The 15,972-nt window shown below is 39.4% G+C and overlaps 1 protein-coding gene across 1 annotated transcript in view; it reads left to right on the top strand.

Annotated features, from left to right (window-relative positions):
- Positions 1-15,972, top strand: part of LOC115925071 (43 kDa receptor-associated protein of the synapse-like) — a 48,476-nt gene that overhangs the window by 31,721 nt on the left and 783 nt on the right. Inside the window, exon 2 of the mRNA XM_030988222.1 lies at positions 14,421-14,576. Coding sequence (XP_030844082.1) covers positions 14,421-14,576 — 156 coding nt within the window. The remainder of the gene's footprint in view (positions 1-14,420; positions 14,577-15,972) is intronic.

Here is a 15,972-nt window from a genome sequence, read left to right as displayed (position 1 = left end):
GTAATACCTGAAATTACCTCGATCAATGCATCTTACTAGGTAAAGCATTATACAATGTAATAGGTCATCATGGAAGTTTAGAAAATAAGTAAGGGGGATTTACCAAGTGTTGATCTTTTTAAGAATTTTATAAAGAAACAAAAAGATATTGAATATTTCTCAGCGAAAAAAAGGAACAAGCTTGTTTCGCATTTTAAGAAATGGCGATTTGACTTATGATACTCATGTTGATTTAACTTTTATTCCTGTGCCCCCTCACTCCCCTTTATGCATTGGAGTTCAAACTATGATTTATATGTGTACAGTGTATTTTTTTTTACTATAATGTTTTTTTTTTATAACTTTCTTGTCCTTTCATTATTGTTAGTTGTTCTTATACATATTGGTTTTTTGTTTGTCTAATTATTACCAATGACTTGTAAATATGTAATTTTTATATGATTGAAAATTTAATAAACACACAAATATAAAAAAAAAGTTTAGAAAATAAGGGCACTTATATACGTAAGGAAGAGAACCCATTCAGACGGGAAAATGAGATGGCAGCCTTTCTGCTTATTCACATTTATACAAATCATTTTGTTGCAGTTTGATGTTAGTTCTTCATGATAAGCCAATTGCTCTTCTTCCGGTGGCTTCGTGAGTCCCTTAAATTATTTAGTGAAAACAAAGTACTCGAATGAAACGGAGTGTTTGGCACACTAACATATATATATTAAAGCTACATACACTTAACTAAAGGAAAGAAACCTTTAGAAAATGGACTGGATATTATTGAAAATATTATTCTAAACAAGAATGTACTACATGATTGTATTACTTTACGTTTCAATTTCACGAGAGAAATAGAACTCGAGAGGGGGAGCAGAGAAGAAGTGATGGAAATGAAAGAAGACTAATAGCATGAGAGGAAAGAAAAGAGCAAAGAAGACAAGAAAACGGTGTAAACAGGAAAAGGAGGAGCATAGGAGAGAGAGAAAGAGAGAGAGAGAGAGAGAGAGATAGCCTTGAGCTTTGGATCAGCTAATGAGTAATACATGAAACAGATTTGGAGCGGAGTAATTATCTTTCGCCGGAGAACTTGCGTAAGGAGCTATAATTTTATTTTTTATTTTTTTAAATCAAACATTATGGGGAATAGCAAAAAACGGTTGTCTTTTTTGCTCTTTTCTTTCCTCTCATGTTATTAGTCTTCTTTCATTGAGGTAATTTCAGGTCTTACATATTGATGAGCTGTTTGAAATTAACTAGGAGGTATGCGCGTATTGGGGAATGTGGCTTGCTGCTCTACTTTAAAAAAAAAAACTTCCCATGACATGTAATGAGTGTTTAGTGTACATTATGTGGGACGTACAGTGATAGATGGAAAGTTATTTCAGTATATTCGAAATGACTTTTAGGCAACTGCTTTTTCCTCCCACATTATCAACATTCATTCATTTCATTTCATTTACATAATGTCATGAAATGCATTCAAAAAATGAAGAAAAAAAGAAAGAAAGAAAAACAACCCGTGAAAAAAAAATATTGTCGGCGAAGCATTTGTCGTAGTACTAGTAGCATTTGTATTTAATGGGACACTTTTTGGGCGGAGCAAATGTCGTCGGAGCAAATGTCACCAGAGCAAGTGTCGCTTCATGCGGAGCAAATGTCGTCGGAGCAATTGTCGGCGGAGCAAATGTCACCGGAGCAATTGTCGCTTCAGGCGGAGCAATTGTCGCTTCAGGCGGAGCAATTGTCGGCGGAGCAATTGTCGGCGGAGCAAATGTCGTCGGAGCAATTGTCGGCGGAGCATATGTCACCGGAGCAATTGTCGCTTCATGCGGAGCAAATGTCGGCGGAGCAATTGACGGCGGAGCAAATGTCGGCGGAGCAAATGTCGGCGGAGCAAATGTCGGCGGAGCAAGTGTCGCTTCAGGCGGAGCAAATGTCGGCGGAGCAAATGTCGGCGGAGCAATTGTCGCGTTTTGCGGAGCAATTGACGGCGGAGCAATTGTCGGCGGAGCAATTGTCGGAGGAGCAATTGTCGGCGGAGCATCTGTCGGCGGAGCAATTGTCGGCGGAGCAACTGTCGGCGGAGCAACTGTCAGCGGAGCACCTGTCGGCGGAGCATTTGACGTCGGAGCAAATGTCGCGGAGCAAATGTCGCGGAGCAATTGTCGCGTTTTGCGGAGTAAATGTCGGCGGAGCAATCGTCGGCGGAGCATGTGTCATGGAACCGTTATCGCAAATGAATGCAAGAAACCACAACCCCCCCCCCCCCATGTATTCTTGTTGAACCACGCCTTATACCTTCTCCTCATTTATGATTTGCCAGTCACGTCTGCTCCATGTTAGCATACGTCATGCTTTTCTGTTTGCGCTCTTCAATGAGATAAAAAGAGGCGCCAATTTGTACCGCTTGCTCTTTGGTGACTATAGTTCTATTACCAGTCGTCGAGTCGTTGCATTTCAAATCCCAAATCCATCATATTGTTGCATTTAAAGACCGAATCGCCTGCTGGTCGTGTGTACCAACCTTTGATATTTTTGTTAGAGCCCGGAATATTATCTTTATTTTAATGTTCGACAGTCCTATCCCCCAGGAAACACTTTTATTTTTTATATAAACAGTCGAAAAAATAAATGTTATTAGTATTTAGATAGAGATTAGTATAATCTCTATTCAATCACTTAATCTTTGTGTATGTAACTGTGCTTTTCTCATTCATTTGTAAACACAATAATTGCCATTTGTGTCCCAATACATCATTTCTTCTGTTTATTCAAATTGTATCCGAGTTGATTCCCAGAACACCCTTCACATTATTAGCAAATTTGTATCGAAAAATGAAAAGATAACTAAATTGAAAACTGAGCTTGACCCAAAACGAAATTGACGTTGCGGTTCGGCCCGTACCCCCGTCCGCCCTGGCGATTAGGTTTTATGACCAGGCGTCAGCCCGTAACGCTATTTACAAAGATCCGCGGCATCAAGTGATTCGGTGAGGATTGACGCTCGGTAAAGCTCCCCCATCCGACTTCATTTACGAGGCTTCATCGTCTGAAGGGGTGAGGCCGTGAAAGATGGAAGTAAACAGGAGAATAATGGCTCACCTGCCCACGAAAAGTGCCATTTAATTGACTTCTGGCTGGCATGCATGCTTGGTATAGTGCCACGGCTGTCGGGAGGTGGGATCAACTGACACGACTGAAACGTATAAATGGATGTACAGCATATAGGCTTCGACAATTTATCTTCAAGCTCTTTTTTTTGGAAAGCCCCACTGCACTACTTATAGCTACTTGCGCCCTCCATATAGCAAACAATACCTAATCGGTGTCTGTTGGTGCCCCATGATCCCCTTTTTCTTATGTTGATTGAGAGCTGATTTGATGAGATAATCACCTGTCAGTGACATTGCAGGGAGTTCTAATCCAACTTGCCAAACTAGTGCAAACTGGCTTTAAAGCCTTTTCCTTCCCAACTTCATGGATGATAGGCTCATAGACACAGGCTTAACTAAGCCTAAATCTGAACCCTGTGGTATATCGATGAGGCTCTTGTCTCTCATAAGAGAAGTTCCGGGTTCGATGATTGCTTGGTGCTTAATCCCTGAAAAAAATTGGCACGTATGCTCTTTTGATAGTATGACGGCTACTATAGGCTGTGACCTTAACTGAAATGTGAAAATGTAACCCCTTGGAAAAATACAACCTCTTTCGAAATTACAAAATATGTTACATTACACATCTTACCAGCTAGTAACTTCTTGGTTATATCACGTTCATAATTCTATGATACTTGTTTACGTATGGGATATGCACAAAACCATCAAATACCCTTGACTTCTCACTTGCATACAAGAATCAACATCAGGTCTAAACACGTAGACTACTTACGTCACAGATGAACATCACATTAATCATTTCTATTTTTCAGGAGCCAACATACCTCTTCAAATTTATGGGTATCAAAGTGCAATGTCACCTCAAAGGGCTCTTCAATCCGGGCTCTCATAAACATGACATGTGAAGTAGGCCGATATTATGAGCTGCTCGTAGTCACGTGACCCTAACTTTTTGACAAGGGGTTTCCTCGTTTCCGAATTATCCGGACAAGAAGTACATTCCAGACGTTATCAATAATATAATTCTAATAGGTTGATTTCTGATAAAGGCGTACCTAATTTTTGAGCTGTCTCATCAATTAAAAGAAGTTAATTTGGAAGAATGTGGTAGAAGACGTGTTCTCATGAAAAGGATCGCTCTTTAAATGTCATAATTTATTCGAAATATGATTAGAAATGGATAAACAGTTGCGGCGAAATGTTCATGCATCATGTGTGTAATGTATATTACCCTTTTTTGTTTGTAATGCAAGCGTGTGTTTTTCAGCAAGACTAAATCAGTTTCGTAGTATTTCAATTTCACTTTTCATTCTGAAATCTCGTATGCATTAAAAATCTTATGTCGTAAATAATCGACCATTGCCATTTGCTTCCGAGCAGTTTCTTTCACAGTGCAGTCGCATTATCAGTACTGGACGCTATCTTTAAAGAGAAGGTTGAGTTCTGGGAAGAGGTGAAAAATAATTTGTAAGCGTTATCATTCTTATTAATTATGCAAGTGTGGAAGAACATCAGATAAGACATGTTCCCTTAAAAGCATGGCTCTTCAAATGCCTTGATATTCTAAAATGTCATGTAACTCGTAAAACTCGGGGGTAGGTTTTTTACGCCACGTGTTCGTGTAATCCCATATACATCTTTCTGTGTACAGTGTTTGTAACTTTACCAAGACTTGGCCAAATTTGTTATCATTTTGATGATTCCAGAACCTTGCAATACACACAAATGCTAGATGATCAACCTTTTCTGGTCGATTTCACACCGTTTCTTTCACAATGCAATCGCATGACCAGAACTCAACTTCATCTTTAAAACTGAACCGGAAGATATGGTCCTAGGTGTTCTCATATCGTACTGGAGCGAAACGGTTTCGGATGAGAAGTAAAGCATTGGTCGTAAATGAGTAAATAATGTAGGAGGGCAGATCATCAATCATTGGGCGAAAGCTTAACCCTCTCTCTACCACCATCTCCATCATTTCCCCCAACTATTAAAGGCAGACCTTTGGTAGTTACCATGTGCAATATGTTGCCAAGGGGGTTCAGTAACTCTTGGGTGTTACAGTTCGCTTTTACCGGCCTTGGTAGGCTTCCTTACTCATGCGTTTTCGAATCTTGGACGCAGCGAAAATTCGTAGGACCAAGGAGGATATTACAGTATCTCTTTGGTAGGACATATATACATCGAAATGGTCCCATTCGAAATTTCTCGGAGAGTACCCAACGAGAGATCGGAGAGCTTTCGGTTTTCATTCGGGTGGAGAAATTGTAATGATGAATTTCTCTTTCTGGGCGGTTCTTCTGAAAGCGGGTGTAAACTATTACGTCATCCCTGTCCCTTGTAAAACGGAAGTCCTTCTCGGTAATTTTTTTCGAGTGAATACTCGAATGGTTTCAAGTCCGTAAGGAGAATTCCCGATTGTGTGTCTTTAAATCTGTGACGTCAGTCAGTCTCGAGAGCAAGGGACCTGTCGCTCTTACGAGCAGGCGGCGATACCTGCGTGTGATCGTGCCGTTGCTATGGTCACCGCAGGAACATTTTGATGTTGTAATAGTGATATCAGCCATTAATCAATGCTTGGGTGTTAACTTTAGAAAGGTTTGTTTTATAACGAAACCGGAGCACTCTCGCTGCTTTTGGTTTCATGTTCTTTTCTGGGACATTTCTCTTTCTTTCTCTCTATCTCTCTTCCTGTATTGCAACACAAAGCAGGTTTCTTATTAGCATGATTACGACAAATGTTGACACCTATTTCTGTTGCTTTGTAATGATTCATTTTACAATATCTCACTGGGTATAGCAATATTCATATGACACATCGAAAACACATCAAACCTTTTTGTATACATATTTATATTTAAATAATTGAAATTATGTATACGCTCACACTATATTCAAAGTTAACACGTTCCTCAACCCCTTTAAAGCTAACGTTTGTCGTCTTGTGCTAACACCATCGCCGCCCACCTCGTGATAGAATTACCAATTATATATGCTCTTTCTAACGACCCTACGAAGTGGTTTTAATTAATCTCCTCTTCTCTCATGTTCCGCTATGTCTTGCCTCGCATTGGGTCTGTACTAAGCTGTTCAGACTACATGACATTTATAGGAAAAAGTAACGCAATTTATCATCGTACAGCGAATGGACGTACCCACTTACTGGATAAGAACGTCGTGTTAAGAAACGCCGTTTGAAGAAATTTAAGAGGTCAGTTGGTATGACAGGTGACCAAACGTTAGTGCGCACTGTCTATTAGCTTGATTAGTCGTACGATTGCCGTACGGTTTTCGTAGGACACGACGTTCTGACGAGAACGGTATCCTGACAGGTGGCCAAACATCAGTGCGCGCTGTCGATCAGCCCGATAAGTCGTTTAGTCGTACGGTTACCGTACGGTTTTCGTACGACACGACGTTCTGACGAGAACGGTATCCAGATTCTTAATCGTGTTCTCATTCGGAATGATGGTCAAACGTGCGTTTTGCCAATAATATACGTTCCGTTTAATATACGACGTTCAGCCCGGGAAAAATTAATGACTATAGCCATTCGGTTTTCCTACATACATACGTTGAATGTTGGTGTTCTGAACGGGGTTGTTATATTTGTCTTTCATTCGCTCAAGTGCTTTCGAAGGGATATTGGATGGTTGGTCGTCCATGGAGTAGATGTTATTTGTTATGGCATGAGGGAGGCTTCTTCATTTTGTTCGAGGCGAAATGTGTTGTTAGGCAGCGCCCGAACATAATTCATGATCACATTAATATCCAGCATTAACATTAAAGCCCGTTTTGAGCATGGTAAGCCCCGAAAATGTTTCGTAAATTTGTAATTATTATTGCAATTCTGGGATGCTACAAAGTTTTAGCACGCCCCCCCCCCCCCCATCCTTCATCCTCGATCTAGCCTCCACCCCTTCCCTGCTCTTCTTCTGTCTGTCTCTCCCCTCACCCTTCTTCTCTCTCTCTCTCTCTCTCTATCCCCGTCTCTTTCTTTAAATACTTCATCCAAATCAATTCTGAAGGTGGGTTCAGATCTGGATTCTTGATTGTAATTACCTTCAGTTCGGTCATGACATTTCGTGGGTGCTTTTGGTGTCAAATTGGCCGAAGGGTGGGGGCAAAATTAATGGGGAAGGGCACTTTCGTTTCATACTTGATGCGCGCTTACGATTACTGTACCACACTTGATTTGGCCTCCCCCCCCCCCCCCAATAGTTCAAAGAGGGATATGACCTCCAATCTTCACCCCACCCGTTGATCACCAAAGCCCAGATCCTCAACCGCTTTACTCCGTTGTCCATTATTCCATCACATTTTCAACGCTGTAATATGCCTATACTTTCAGAGAAACTGATCACAACAACTTGCTAATTGCAAGTGAGGTGCAAAAACACTTTAAGTGGTCTATTTTTATGCTACCCCACGCACAACATATAAAAACAAGCATGATTGCAAATCTGGCAAAGGGTAATGCTAATCCCAATCGGTGTTGAGTGATTTGGCACATATAGTCACTAAACACCACTGAATTACGTCCGTCAATTCCGATGCAGGAACGGATAATTGGTCTTTAATCAATTTCTTGTAATGGGTGATCATACGTGCTACATTAATTGGCGGGAAACATTTGGGACAAGTTATAGATCAGTGTTTTGACTCACTCCAGACTGCAGCGTAGCATGGGGGTAGCTGTTGAGGGGGCATTAGAATCATGGGGTGTTGAAGGAGGGGGACTGGTCGGACTCTAGGATTGAAATGCGAATTAGCAAGGGGGCTTTGATTATATTGGGAAAGGATGACGGAAAGTTAACATCATTTTTTTTCTTTTTGTTTCATCTTGTTCCCTTCTCTATTTTCTTCTTCTTCCTCTCTCTCTTTCTCTCTCTTCATTCTTCCCCATCGCACTGATTCTTTGCTCAAAAAAAGTTACATCACTTGTGGAAATATTGCCCACACCCTCCTCTTCTTCTTTCCTCCCACTACCTCTGTCTTTATCTCACTCTCTAACTCCGTTTTGCAAGGAGAACGTGATAAAGTGTCTAGCTTGTGGCGGTGTCGTCATATAGTGGTCCATTCACTTAATTGACTCTCAATCTTAGGGTTGAGGGTTCGAATCCCAGTCCGGCATTATCGTCATTGACCTTACATAAATTCTCATACGCCACTTTTCACCCGGTCGTACATGGTTGCCCGGCAACTTCTGTAATACTAATTGCATGGCCCTCTAGAAGAACAGAATGGCTGCCTCTGAGGCATCCCAGGGTAAACAAAATCAATATTGTAATAGTATTATAGACGGGTGACGAAGGTGATTTAAACAAAAATAAATATATCGACCTTTTCTTTATCACAACACTCTCCAGGGAAACAATACTTGGGGGCTACTTTCAAGTTTGCTTGCATGAAAATAACACTCTTTAATTTGTTTTGCATTGAACTCTATGCAATTTTGGGAGCTCTTTTAGGACTTTCGGGGGGTCTTTTTGGCATTTCGGGGGCTAATTCGCCCCGAGCCCCCGTGTATTTTTTTCCCTGACACTCTCTCCTTATAACCAATGCTTCACAATCACCGCCCGGATTTTCCATCATTGATATACTCGAAAACCTTGAAGACAGGCTAATCAGACAGTCGGGATGGAATTCCAATAAAGCAAGTAATAAACCGCCAATTCATCTTCAGTTTTTTGCTTCCCTCACATCGCAGCACATGACACGACGAATCAAGTCTCGGAGAAGTCGATACACAATGAAAAGGCACTCTGTAATTTCCTCCACTTGTTTCGCGGATTATGGAGATGATCAGTCTTCCATTTGAACCGAAGACAAATTTGTCTGACGCAAAGCTAAATCATTTTTAATATTAGTTGAAGGCATTTTGGTACCATTGCAACTAGAATGAAAATGTCTGTCCTGTTTGTCGAATATTATTGCACATAAAAGCCTATATTTTAGGCCCTATATATACATATTGGTGTCAGCCTTGAGTGGACTGAATAGACAGATTTGAAGATAAATATAGTTAAGAACTAAATTATTCATAACCCTTTGAAATTTAATGTGTTTTGTGTTTTTTGATAACTCACGAATGAAAGGTGGACTGGTTGAAAAAGGGCCTTTGTGAATACTTTTAGATGTAAACTTAAATATTTCGGATTCTCCAGAAACGATAAATCAATTGTTGACATGCTTCAACAATTACTAATACTTGGTAAGGGTATTGAAGACGTTAGTTGGTAACTGTTTGCATAACAACGGATGTGATTCACAGTACACGAGTATGCGATGTTCAACAAAAAATTCTCATAAAAAACAAAATACAATGATTTTGTTTGTGAAATTTGTATTTTGAATATGAAGGCATTTGAGAGAAATACTTTTCAATCGACATTTCTTCGTTGACGTTGTTCCACGCAGGACTGAAAAACAGATTAAACTGATTAACACAATTGAAAAATTTACAAGCTGATAGTTCGGCACGCGAATGACTCGGTGGGATTTCGCTGTGGTTTTATTATTTTGTTCTTTTCGTTGGAGAACCTCCCATTTAACGGTAAACCACGAAAATTGGAGAATAAATTGATGAAACGTGTCCTAAAGTGCGCGTGCTGAGGCTCGCAAATATTTTGACACCATATTTGCAGAAGGTTTATCCAAAATAGCACGTCTTTCTTTGTAGGGACTCGGCATTTCCAAGAAGGGAATTATATCGAAGGAAAATTATTTACTGACTGATTTCCAAATTGGGTTATAAAACAGCAGCGAGCTAGATTCAGTTAAAGTGGCATGTTTCTTGCAACATCGATTCCATCTTCTTTCTGAACTGCATCAGTTGTATAATCATGATAAGAAACGTGTATTAATAGACGACTGGGGTGTAATGATGTTATACCCAAGTCAGAAAGCGACCATTTATGTAATAGCGTGAAGGCCTACATTATTGTGACATGTTATGTAACGATTAAAATAGTCCGGATACTATACTTGAAATTCACAATAAGATGTTATAGAATATCAGGTTTCTTATTATATTCATATGTAAATCACATGTTGACCTGAAGTTATTATTGTTTGCATATTTGTATTTTACCTTGCGTTTACATATTCGTTGTTATTCAATTACTGTATTTGGAAAATGCATAAAATAAAATAAAATCAAAATTGTTTTAAAGCTCGCTTTTGGCCGCACTTGGAGCTTATACACTGCATGTGGAAGGAACTTGATCTTTTTAAAACTTCACGAACGTATGAGGCAGAGGGAGGGGGTTGCAGCCCCCCTCATGACTTTCATAATTATTTGGGAAACCGTCGCATATTCGCACAGCTGTAGCTGTTTATTTGGAATTCCATTATCTTATCCACACGAGAAATAAGCACTTAATATTGTAAATTAATCAAATAGAGCGCCATTGTTTTGCTTGCTTGCTTTGCTCGCTTGCAGTTTTCCGAATGTAATTGTGATCTTTCGGGCAGGTGAGACGTCACTTCCCTGGCGAAGATTTGCCTGTCATACACTTGCCTGAGATAGCCTTTTTTGTAAATATGCTTAGAGAAATGACTTAGAAATTAGGTATTACAAGAGATATTTGCCGACTTTTCGTCGGAAATCGATTTACACGACCAATTTAAGACACAAAATTGCAATCTTACCCATCCTGTGTACGGCGCACATATCGGTATGTACTATACGCGAACCCACACAGAGCGTAATTGTCCCATATATTGACTTTCGTGTAAGGATTCGTAGCGCTATTACATACCAAACCCCAGCCAATTACCGCTAATGAAAATGGATTTGCTTGGCATTTCGCGGAGATTCGGGGCTATACCTCCCGGTAAAGAGTCTTGCCAGGCAACGTGAAATAATGTATTCATCATACTTTTCTGCATGCTTTTAAAGACATTTGCAGCTGTTTACGGCCCTCCACTGTCATAATTGCTAAGCCAGGGGCAATCCAAATCTTAAGACTTTAGAGGGGTTACATGCTTTGAGTAACTCAGCATGCCCTAAAATTAAATTCTTGGCATTTTCAAGATGTTAATATTTAAAGTACTGTAAAAAAAAAAGAAGGTATTGCTGGATCCTACTAAAAACAATTTTTCTTATAATTATAAAGGAATTAATTGTTTTGTTGTCCTCAAACTCGTATACAGTTAGCCTAAGACAGCGTATTATATTGTTGAATGACGTTCATATTTGTACTCTTTTGTCGTGGAGAACGGAGTGTCAACTGGACAGGGTGACCTTGTGAAATTATGAGTCATTTCTTGGGTGTAAACTTGTACTCTTTAACGACACGTTCATGTAAATATAGTGAAGCAAGAGTAAACTACCTAAACAGATTTATAGTACAGTTGACACTAATTCGTCGCTGTTTTCACGAAGTGACGGTAGTGAAAAAAAATTGCATTCACTTTGCGTTACGATTTTCCTCACTACCGTCACTTCGTGAAAACAAGGACGAATTTACGTACATTGGTGAGAAAGATCTCAAAGTGTTCTTTAACCTTTTATCTTTTTTTAGTTTTTATGATGAAAAATAAATGGACCCCAAAATAAATGATGCATAGCCAGATGTAATGGGTGAGGACAGTGATGTAAAATGTCATTTATTTCAATTTAGAGTAATAGAGAAGTGAGGCCTATCATAATGTTAAGGTAATTCGTAACGACGTGAGTGTACGGAGAGAATTCAATTTATTCCAAGAGAAAATAAACGCATTTTTCTTTTAGTAAATATAGACCTTTTTCCTAAAATTAACAGGGCTTTATTTTTCTAACATTTTATTTTACAATATACTTGCTCTTTTCCTCAAATTGACAGGAATATAAATATACATTTAAATCATGTTTATAAACAATTCAAGTACTTTCACGACCTTGTCAAACTATGTTAATAGTTGCCGCAAGTATTAACATTACTCTAAATTTAAGTGTACAATTTATTACCCTGAAGAAAAAGAAGAAAAAATGGAGTAGAGTAAAAGCACTTTTCTTGAGGCCGTTAAAGTGCAGTCGTCATCCCGGATGAAGAATGATAATCACATTGCTCATGTGACAAATATTTATCGAGATATCCGCTTCGCAATGTCAAATGTGACGGAGATATGGCCCATTAGCGTCCGAAAGACACCCAGTCCTGTAACACAGTATATGAGGCGAATCGTCTGTAATTGCATTGCTAGGGGTTAGTCTTTGATTATTAGACCCTGGACCTATTACAGAGATACCTGTCTATAGGCGTATATGATTAGATCATGTGATATTTCAGCGAAATAAGATCGATTTCCATTCATTTTTGTCATTACAAAACATCATAGCATAATAAATAATGTTTTTGCTAAAGATAAAGGTGAGTTCTGGTCATCTGAGTGCATTGTGAAAGAAAAGGTGTGGAATATGGATCAGAAAAAGTTGATCATGTAGCATGTAAGTATTGGTGTGTACTGCAAAGTTCTGGAGTCATCAAAATCATAATAGATTTGGCCCAGTCTTGGTAAAGTAACAAGCACTGTAAACAGAAAGATGTATATGGGACTACACAAATGGTGTCGGGGCTACTAACCGTGATTTCCTAATCTTTCTATGCGCATTACTCAGCCAGTATACATTTTCTACCAAAATTGTTTGGCAAATGACATTTATTTGTAATCTTAAACATTCAGTTTAAGTTTCGTTTGATTCTGTGGCAATTCATTTTCTTTCTTTTTTTTACCAGAACTCACCTTTATCTTTAAACCATAGAATTAACCTTTCCGAATTGCTTCCAGGCTGATTTTTTCAAAATGATATTGCATGGCAAGAAAATCGCTGAACAGATTCCAGGATTATAATTCCGTAATTTGACTGTAGGTCACCACTTTGCTATCTCCATGTTCCCACAAATTATTGCATTTAAATTTCAGATGGAACACAAATTCGAGAAGGAAATATAATAAATCATAAATTTGGCATACATGTCTGGATGTTCAGATGAGATTTGCAGCGCCCATAATGAATGAAATTAAAAAAAAAAAAGCACAATTTTGCCGCCATTTTGTATTGTCCCGCTTTCTGTTTCGTTGAATGAGAAAGACGCCGATCGCCTGTGGCGTGTATTTATAGGTTTATGGGCAGATTAATCGACTTATGACTGAAAAGAGTTTTGTTAATTTATCTGATCGTTGAAGTAAGCTCCCTTCAGGGGAAAATTGGGTTGATAGATTTGATTAAGCTATGATAGTGGACTTCCAATTAATAACCATTAAAATATAAAAACCGTGGAATGGATCTAACTTGCTGGCGTATCGAGATGCAGGGGTTACAAACGGTCAAAAATTAATACTTAGTGAATGGGGAAATCGATTTTAGCAGCAACTGTTCTGGTATTTCTGCAGTGTATTCACTCGGACGTTTCGTTTATTATTGAAATGAATGCAATAAATGTTATTTCGATATTTGCTCAATGTGTGTTTGTTAGTGTATTGTGCATGAGAGGTGTGGGCGTGAGTGCGTATATGTGCGTGTGTGTTTATCACTATACATTTATTCCATTGTTAAAGGTAAAGACCAGTATTGGAAACGCCCCAATTTCAAAAAATGAAATAGAAGCTCTCATTACCAATCATGTGAAAGAATATGTTTTGACTAATACATGATGATAAAAAAAATTGCCGGGAAACCGCCTACTAATTCATATATTTGGTAAATTTGTTTCTCTCATGGACTGTGAGAGATATAGGGTAGTCCCATATACATCTTTCTGTGTATAGTGCTTGTAACTTTACGAAGAATGGGCCAAATTTCTTATCATTTTGATGATTCCAGAACCTTGCAGATGCTAGATGCTAACACAGTTGCCAGCTCTGGTGTGAACGTCACACCGATAATTGTGATGGAGATATGAGTTGGTTTTAGTGGTCAGTTCTCTGGTCTGACTTCACCAGCACCGAGGTTCGAATCCTAAGAGAGTCTATTGGATGATGACTTAAACTGTTTCTCCTAGAAAAGTAGAATATCTGATCAACACCTCTGTACAGACGCAATCACACATGCCCAAAATTAAATCACACACACACCAGGGATCTGTTAGAAAAACACGCACACTCTTCGCGCACACCCACCTTCTAAACCCTCTCCTCCCACGCACGTGCTTTATCCTACCAATAGTATTAGAGAAATCATACTATAAAAGTACATCCGTGGTCTTTTGATTGTATTAGTAAGGAGATTGTAAAAATAGTGAGAGCTAAAAAAGGCAATCACAAAAATGTAAACATCGAGAGCAGAGTTGTCATCGCCCGAGAATTCTTCCTGAAATTCCGTAGCCGCCTAAACATGGACCAAAGGAGATGAACATGACCTTTGACCCGAACGGTGGTCTCCTGGGTCATGTCGAGAGAGTTCGTGGGCTCCCGTATCCTTTCGACTGCGTTCGGGATGGCTCGGGTATCTACGAAAGATTACTCCCATGCGTGGACCTCGTAAGCCATTTGGTCGTCAGCCTTTTTCTTCTTTTCTGTTTCACCAGCCCATGAATATTTTTGATTATTGAGGCAATATGGAGGAGGGGATCAATGACATGTGTATATGATATAGGATTATGTCTGGTGCAGTTTTGTTTGTTATCACAACTTAACAGTTGAACTGTATAAGAATATGAAGTAGGAACATACATTACCCCCCCCCCCCCCTTCTCCTTATTATTTCTAAGTAATGTGAAGTGGGGTTAACTTTTTACCTCTTCTTCTTCCTCTGCTTTTCATGAATTTATTTTCTGCGGCCACTTTCTATTTCTTGTCACCCCCTTCTACTTCTACTCCTGACTCTCACCACCCATGACATACGATTTCCCTTTTGGTGTGACCTTTATCCCTCCCCCTCTCATATTCCACTACACATGTATATTTGAGGTCATCTTTATGATCATTCGTCTTTCCTGACAAAATTCCTTCTCTAATTGATAAGCCGCCATAACTTGATGGAAATCGTTATTTCATCTTGCTCACTTAGTCAATCAAAGATGTCACTTCCATTTAAACACAGAACTTCCCAGTGCATTTACACTTACGATGTGTAATCATGCTAAATGATCTATAGCTCGCATTGATATTGGCCTTTTCGAATGACCAAGGGAGGAAATACCAAATCGTGGCCAAGTGACACTGCATTTTCGGTTACAGATGTTTACACGTCACGGAAAATTACTTTCCACTTTTTATGGGAATAAACAATGCTCTCAGTGGCGGGTTAACGATTCTTTGCCCGGGGGGGGGGGGGGCACAAATCTGAAAATTCTGTGGCAATGAAAACAAGATCTTCTTGCCTTTTGAAGTTTAAAATTTACACCGGAAGAAGGGGCATTCCCCCCCCCCCCTTTTTTTTATACTAGATTTGTACTTAGGCCGGTTTCCTGATTGTGGTTTGCCAGAGCATGGGCATCTGCCCCCTGCCCCCCCCCCCGAAACTCCGTGAATTCGTCTCTGGCTGTCGAATCTATTGGTGGAAAATGTGATAAGAATTCTAAACTTCGAGATCTGTCAAGTTCTTTGCCACGTATGACATGCTGTTAGTATCATATCGGTCATTCGATGCATATTCGAGACATTTCGTTTACACAACCTGACTCTTGGCTGTCGTGTTTATGATAACATTTGACATTGATAAATTTTAAAGGGAACTGTTCGATGATAAAGAACAAGTTCTAATTTGTGTCATCCGTACTCTCTCTCTCTCTCTCTCTATCTCATATCTCCCTTTGCCCCCTTCTCCCCCTCCCTCTCTCTCTCTCTTTCTCTTTTCTATATCTCTCTTTGGCGGTTTTTTCCCGAGGCTACATTTTTAATTATGATTCTCTTTCCCCCTCTATTTCTCAAATTG

This window comes from Strongylocentrotus purpuratus, unplaced genomic scaffold (assembly GCF_000002235.5).
Source record: "Strongylocentrotus purpuratus isolate Spur 01 unplaced genomic scaffold, Spur_5.0 spur5_scaffold_17, whole genome shotgun sequence".
Classification (NCBI taxonomy): Eukaryota; Metazoa; Echinodermata; class Echinoidea; order Camarodonta; family Strongylocentrotidae; genus Strongylocentrotus; species Strongylocentrotus purpuratus.
This window is presented reverse-complemented; position numbering and strand designations above follow the sequence as displayed.